The 8,071-nt window shown below is 39.5% G+C and overlaps 1 protein-coding gene across 5 annotated transcripts in view; it reads right to left on the bottom strand.

The window, feature by feature from the left end:
• PLEKHA5 (pleckstrin homology domain containing A5) overlaps positions 1–8,071 on the bottom strand; it is a 157,280-nt gene that overhangs the window by 81,329 nt on the left and 67,880 nt on the right. For all 5 annotated transcript variants that reach the window (XM_019515613.1, XM_019515612.1, XM_019515610.1 and 2 more), the window contains exons 6-7: positions 4,938–5,038; positions 3,878–3,993 (exon numbers count right to left, since the gene is read on the bottom strand). In XM_019515613.1, the coding sequence (XP_019371158.1) occupies positions 3,878–3,993; positions 4,938–5,038 (217 nt within the window). The remainder of the gene's footprint in view (positions 1–3,877; positions 3,994–4,937; positions 5,039–8,071) is intronic.

The following is an 8,071-nucleotide window of genomic DNA, read 5'->3' as shown; positions in this document are numbered from 1 at the left end:
TTTTTTTTTTTTTTTTTTTTTAAAGTACCACCTTTAAAATAATGCATACTTTAAAACTTCTTTTAACTGATATATATACCCTTTGGTTTCACAGGGTTTACTTGAGATTACTCACTTCATCCATTAATATACTGCTAGATTATCCATGATTAACCCAAACAAGACTCACTTATCCGTAAATGAAAATAATTTGTTCATCTATAAATGGTTTTGGTTACCTACAATATACAGTAGAAGGACTGATTTTAGGGATCAAGCCTGGAAACAGTTTACCTACGTAAAAGTGCCTCTCTCCAGGGCAGACTCATGTCTGAGGTGTAATGTCTCTCAAAATGCTCTAAGAGGCAAACAGAAGAAGTCTCTAAATTATATAACTGTTTATTGTTCTTCCTCAATTTTTGTTTTTACTTTTCCTTCAGAAATAAAATATTGACATTGAAAGGATTGCTAAAATTTGGCCTGCCATTTTTTATTCCTTTAGATTACAACTTGTTAGTAATTTTGGGCATACATTTTTGTATAACATTACTTGGAACTGAAATTAAAGCACTGTTAACTTCCACAGAAGACACAGAATAATATTTTCCTATTAATCTATTTTAATAATCTGCCTAGTGCAAAAAACAGCAGGTCAGTAATTACTAATGCATAGTTCAGACACAGTAGGATGAGATAAAAGTAGAAGTTCAGACCTTTTCCTCTTTTAGTTAGACTTAAAATTTAATAGCCTGTATATACTGAACTGTTGCAGTCATCCCTGTAATTCCTTCCACACTTCTACAAGTAAAAGTAAAAATGCTTACAATGGAAAGGTTCTCAAAATATTACCACCTATTACATCAGAATGCCTTCAAAATACTGTTAGTATCATTGGTCAGACCATTCTCAATGCACTTTGTAATTTTGTCAGTGCACTGATTGAAGCAAGGACACAAGAATCTTGAAGCTGGAATAAGTCAACAGCATGTTTAATATACCATGTGTGTGCTGCATTGGGCTTTTCTACCCCATCTTTCTGTAGACAATGTCCCTTCTTTCTTTGTCCCTCATTTACCAATTTTTTTTCCTATGAAATTTCCCATCATCATTACCAATGAATTAAATGGAATGATGGCAACACCAGTTTTGTCAAGGCATCAGTAACCACCAATGTTCCAATTTCCCCATCATTGAAAAAAACGTAGAAACTTAAAAGCTCTCAACAATCATGAGGTTCTCATCGTAGTTACCATGATAAAGCTCAGCAATGGAAGACATGAGAGAAAAAAAATCTTAACAGATAAAAAACAAGCAATGAAGAGTATCACCAAAGCTCCTGGAAACACTGTACAGGTTTCCCTCACTTTATGCGGGTTTTGTATGTGAGAATTCGCTCTTATGTGATGACCCTTTTTATACCAAAATTCATTATATGCGAGGTAAATTCACACTTACGTGATTGGTATGGTGGAAGCCCACAGTCAGCTGCTTCGTGCAGTGCACTGTGGAAATGACACCATTGACGGAGGAAGAAAAAATTAATTGTGGGGGGCAGAGGGGTGGGTAAGCTGGGTGGAGGTGCCTGGGCCATGCTGCAGCACTGGCCCCTGCAGCCCAGCCTAGTCAGCACGGCGCCTCGGGAGCTATGAGTCATGAAGCTGCCCAGCAGCAGCAACTGTGACGGTTGCTCAGGGCAGCTGATGCCTTTGCTTTTGAAGTTACAGCTGTACTGTCTGCTGTTGGTGAGTACCAAAATTATCTTGTAACAGTGGTAGAAATGGGTCAGGGGGTCAAATACAGTCAAGGTCTTGGAATGTATCCCTATTTGTTACATTGTAAAAGTGGGTTCCCTTTACTGGAATTTGAGTCATACACCGTTTGCCAGGAACACATGTGCAGCATAAAATGAGGGAAATCATTTGAAATCATTTTTTCAGCTCTAGTTTGAACTACAAAGGTTTAAACTCCAGCCCAGAAAATGCTACACCACAACCTGGGGGTGCACCAACAGAGATTCTGGGGGCCGACCATGATAGCCGATATTTAAAGGAGGCATATCAGCCAATACCAATCCAATATCCGATATAGCTGCCTCCAGATGGAAAGTCCAGAATAGTGGAAGGGGAGGGGGAGGGAAACGGTATGGGAGGCAGATCAACACCCCCTGCAATGAGGGAGAGGGCAGTGGCAGGGGCTGCCCAGTTGGGGTGGGAAGGGGGTACAGGACCGAGGCGCGGCTCGTGGGGTGGAGGCAGCTCCCGCTGCTGCTTGCACCCTGGGAGGGTGGGGGGGGCACATGCCCCCAGATCTGTGCAGCTGTGGGGTGGAGCCAGAGCCAGTGCTGCACGGGCCTTTTCTCTCTAGAGGCTGGGCTTAGAGTGGGCTCCAGTGGTGCTGGGAGCAGGCTATAGCCACCCCAAATTTCACTGCAGCTCCGCTCCCAGCCCCACACCACCACCTGGCACAGCCCCAGCTGAATGCTCCACCTTCACCCAAGTGCCAAGAAAAGCTGTGGCTGTGCCGGGCAGTGGCACAGGGCTGGAAGTGGAGCTATAGTGAAATCTGAGTTGGCTGCAGCCTCCTCCCGCTGCTGGATCCTGCTCCGAGCCCAGTCCCCAGCAAGAAAAGCCCCACGCAGTACCAGCTCCATCCTGCAGCTACAGCCCGTGCCTTGCCACAGATCTGGGGGCACATGCTGCCACCCCCTGCAGTGCAAGCAGTGCCAGGAGTCCCCCCATGCCGCGCCTGGACAGCACCTGCCTGTCCCCTCCCTCACCACAGGGGGTGTTGATCTGCACCCCCCACGTCCCTTCCCTCCCCCCTCGCCTTCTGACCTTCCACTTAGAGGCAGCTCTCCATGCTGCTGGCTTTGCTCCATGCTGCGTGCAGCACTGACATTTAATCAGCCAACTTATCAGCCCCATCAGTCCAAGGTAGACAAGTCTCTTCATATCGGTACCAATCCAATATCAGACAGACACATCGGTGCACCTCTAATCACAACATACCTCAGAACAAAAGAAAGAGAGCTGTAATGTGGAAGCAATTGTGAAAAGAGGTAAACCATCACTCTGTGGATCCAGAGTAACTTCAAGCATCCTTCTGAACCTGTTCTGAAGCCCGCCACAAGCCAAATCAGCTATTAAATGGTAACTAGTTATTTGAGCCACAAAAGTAAATGACTGGATATATTACTAGCCACACTGTTCCACTGTGTGCTATTGGTCAAAGACACCAACCACACTAGCTTGAAGAGCTACTTAGGGTTAAGAGTGAACAGCTTATCTTCTTACCATATTATTCATATACCACAGGTACCTTTTCCCCAAAAAATTAGCCCTCCAAAACTGAGGTATGCATCTTGAGCAGGGAAGCTGATTTCCTTTTCTTGAACAGAAGCATGGAGGATTAGATGTATGGAGAGGTTGTGCTGCAAAATGTCTGTCCCTTCTTTCTGGGATATCAGGTAACCAGGGATGGAGTCCACCATGATCCCTGGTACTGAACTTTCATTTTGGCAGCAGCTGCAAAAGGGTAAATGACAGTCTCTGATGCTGTCTGCTTGCTATCTCAGGGAGAAGAGGCAACCATTTTACAGAACAATCTTGCTGTAAAAAAGCCATCTCTAAGCTTTGAAAAAGTTTTTTTTTTTTTTTTACAATTGGCCTTCAAAAAGAACGCGTCTCTCTTATTTGGGAGCACGTGGTATATGAGAAAATACAACATTTTGGAATTTTATACATTAAAAATATACCTCACAAAGCTATTCTCCCATCTGGAGACCTCCATAAAACTACCTAGGTTTCACCTTAGCTGCCTGACTTTAGATTGTAAGCCATATTTAATTATACAAATGAATGGAATCAAACCCAAGTGACATTTGGTCAACCCATATTACCTTTTCACAGGTTCTGTCTGCACAAGTGCTGCATCTGTCATGGCTTTCATCCACAACTCCATTTCCTTCCCTGTATCTGTGCAGAAATAATAGGTCCTCATGTTTGGATGAGCTGCCTGATTGGAAATGACACAGTCAAAAATAAGGTTCTGTAAAAGAAAAAAGAGAAATACCATTATTATTTGTACACTCTGTAATCTTTGCTTTATTTTTAGGTTTATTAAAATAATATAATGCAAATGTAATGAACTTTTCTTTTAGTGCAATTATATTAACAAATAAATTAGTTAGAATTTTTATCACTGTTACTTCTTTGATAATGCATCTTGCATTTCATCTCTTTGTGTTTCCTTTAGCTATCAAAAAACCCAATACTGATTGCTATAAAACACAAACGTTCAGTATAGAAACAGAGTTGTACACTTCTATAATTTAAACAGTATAGTAAATTTTCATCTGCATTTACCTTTATAATTTTCAGCAGTGTGTAGCTCAACAGTCATTAAGAACAGCCAAACGTAGTTAATGAAGCCAAAATACGAAAATACGAAATTCCATGTTGGGAGAGAAATGATTAAATTATGATTAAAACATTTACCAAACAACATTTATAACAAAATATTGTGTCTGATACTGTGAGTAAAATACTAAACTAATATGTTAATTGCTTTTATCCATCAACAGGATAGCAACTGCATGCGTACCCTAACCAAAAAAGGACCAAAGAACCACTTATTAAGAGTTGAATATATATCCAGCTATGAAGTAAGACTGCAGTTCTATGATACCAAGGTATGCTCATAAAGAGCAGTGAACGAAAAATAAAGGACTTGCTAAGAAATTAAATATACCTTGTTAACTCCTTTTTCAAGTTGAACAATTGTGCATGCCTGCCTTCACAACAAACACATGGTCCTACTATATTTATGGATCAAGTGCATACAGTACCATGCAAAGCCAATCTCAGAGGCAGTTTCTATCCATCTTGCATAAATATATAGTAAAGAAATGGTCTCAACCCCGGGCTATTTATGCTAAAATGAAAATAGATAAAGCTTACCTTAAAAGCATATTTACGGTTAATATGATCCTCAGGAGAAAGCACAGCTATCTGAAAACTAGGTAGAAGTATGCTCCCTAATATTCCCTCTTCTTTCTCATCTAAAAATATATAACATTTGCTTAGATTAACAAATATTCCTATATACATTCAGACACATTTCCTCTCTTCCTTTACATCTACTGATTTTCTACTGAAAATCAAAAAAGCATTTGACTTGATTCAAGAGCTGACAACAGATGATTAACTTTGAGAGAGGATACCGAAAAAGAATGCTTTGATTGTACAGCTATTCCTTGCTTAACATCATAGTTACGTTCTTGAAAAATGCGACTAAGCAAAATGATGTTAAGTGAATCCAATTATGTCAGAATAGTTACCTACTAGCAGGAGGAGGCCAAACAATGTTACAACCAAACACTGCACAACTTTAAACAAGTATGTTCTCTAATAGATCAGTGATATAGTAACAAAACAACCTTAACCGGGATGACGTTAAGTGAAGAGTACCTGTAGTATATAACATCTCATCTTTCTGTGGCACAGGAAAGGGTAAAAGTATTACTACTTGAGCAAGAGGAAGAGAGAGGACTAGGCGGTTGGTGCATACGGGCAGTGGACTGGGTTTCAGAATCAATTGGGAAACCAGTCGAGAGTGGCTCTACATGCAACTGGTTCTATAGCTGGTTTGGCACAAACAGTCTTAACTGGCCACTCTTCTTCTATGGCCACATAAAGACATTGTTTCACCTGGGAGAGCTGCTGCTCTCCCAGGAGAATCCATGAGCACGCAGATTCTCAGGACTCTTATCCTAGAGTAAGATGGCCACTCCTGGAGAAAAATAACCTGGGAGCAACCACGGTTAAATCACTCCAGGGAGTTTTCTCCTGGGAGGGTAAACGTTTGCGTACATTCTATGCCTCCCACTGTATACATATCCTACCCAGCCTCTCTGTGCTGCGCTGTGCTGTTCTGTGTCCCACATCATACTAAAATTAGTCAGACCAGGCCTTCCCTTTGGGAAACCAAAGATTATTTGCTGCAGGGGGGGTGGCACATTTTTATATAAATATTTTGCTAACCAAAATTATGGAAAATTCCTTTTTTTCTCTGAATATATGTATTAAACTCAAACACTAAACTCTATCACTGAAGTGGAAAATAGGACTTTAATCCTGCTTTAACTACATTTCTCAACATTAACTTAACTGCAATAGAAGGAAGCCATTTTGAGTACAGGAGAAAAAAATCAAAGCTAAAGAACGTGCAGTTAACAAGACTTCCTAAATTTCTATTTTTTCAGTGGAAATGCATCTTAACGGGACAGAAACATGAGAATGTATTATGTATTATGCCAAAGTGGACTACAGTAGTCACATGCAATGCACAGAGAAAGAGTTCTGGATATGTGCCTTTAACTACAACTGTGAAACACAATGATAGCACTTTTCTAAGCTCAACATGCAGCCTACAAGGTATACTGCAGCATAACAACTGCACCATCAGATGGGCAAATATAAACCTTTTATAACAGTGTGCACAAGGTATCTTTCTCGCACGTTGTTTCTTTGGAGATGAACATTTTAACAACACAGACATAAATGATTACAGGGCAGACAGGACTGCTTAGGTATTTTATTAAGAGAGTCATCATGGAAAAAGGAATAAAAAGCCAGCAATAGGTATTTCCTAATTAACTATATTTTTACTTATTTACTTTCATTCCCTATTCTTGAGAGGTAACGTTTCTAAAATCTATGATATGAAGACAAATGGTGACAGAGAAAGACATGGAATCGGATTCTTTCGCTGCTTTGCTTCTTGTGTAATCATTTACACTTGTATTAAAAAAAGTCCAGGAACCCAAAAAGGTTTATGCATGTCAATTACCCCACCGAAACCACTACAGCAATGAGTACTCCAATGTACAAATGGTTACAGAATCAATGCCATAGGGCAAAGGAATGCAAGAGTGAAAAACAGAAGAAAACCAGTCATCTGACTCAGTGAAAAAAGAACCACTTCCAGTCTATTGCTTATTCAGTACAACTGGCCAACTGAAATGAGAGCAAAAACATAGCTTTTAAACGCTGGTCTTTTGCAGGCATTTGCTTATCTTTCCCAATTATTGATATTAGATTAGAATATTAGCATATTATATTAGAACACTGAAGGTTTCAAATCCCATATAACATAACAGGATTTATGTTAGCTATACTTATATTTCTTTAAAATGCTAACTTGCAATATACTACAGGCACACCTATAGTATACACTGGGCAGATAACATTCTAACAAAGAATCGCTCTCATGAACTGTTTAGTTTTATAAAGAACGTTAAATCTAGGCACAAAAACCTAAAGCAGAATAGTACAAATCTGACACATTAATTTGATGTCACAACCTGTTCTGAAATCTAATTATGCATTTAATAAGAGCATAATTGAATGCAATTTACTAAGTCAATCTTAATTGTTTTTCCAGGTACGGTATTGCTATTCACAAGCGATGCCTCATGTTTGCCCCATAAAGCTTTTCTAATTATAAAACATTGCCCACAATAAGTGTTTGAACTTCAATGCTAGGGACAAAAAAAAGAAGTCTAAAACACAACAAGCTTCAGCTCCCTGATACTGCTGAAGCTTAATGAACTACAGGAATCTATATATAGGCAACATGAAAGGACTGTCTTAAATCCATGTAAAAACTGGGGTTTTTTGGTTCCCAAAAGTCCATTAAACTCCAAGAAGCTACCTTGTACAGCAGTTGTTACAGAAGACAGGCCTTTACTGAATAATAAGCATTGCACTTGCTATTAAATAGAACACAGATTACTGCTATTGCTGCTAACTGCCTTTTTTTTTTTTTTTTTTAACAAATACAAATGGAAAGTGCTGTCTTGATTAAATAAAAAATAGTGACAGGGTTGGCCTTGCAGATAGTCTTGAATAGCCTACTTTCTACTTTTGAAAGCAACAGAAATAAACATGTATCCCTTGACAAACACTTAACTAAGCTCCTGGACATTTTCTCTCCATACTGCAGAATAATCCTTCAAAACACAACTGGGTGTTTTTCCTTCAACTGAACTGGTGTGCTTGGAGACTTTTTTTTTTTTTTTTTTTTTTTTAAA

The sequence above is a fragment of the Gavialis gangeticus genome, unplaced genomic scaffold (genome assembly GCF_001723915.1).
Source record: "Gavialis gangeticus isolate Ggan-Ray unplaced genomic scaffold, GavGan_comp1, whole genome shotgun sequence".
NCBI classification, from domain to species: Eukaryota; Metazoa; Chordata; order Crocodylia; family Gavialidae; genus Gavialis; species Gavialis gangeticus.
Note: the sequence above shows the minus strand (reverse complement) of the source record. Positions and strands in the feature narration are given on the sequence as shown.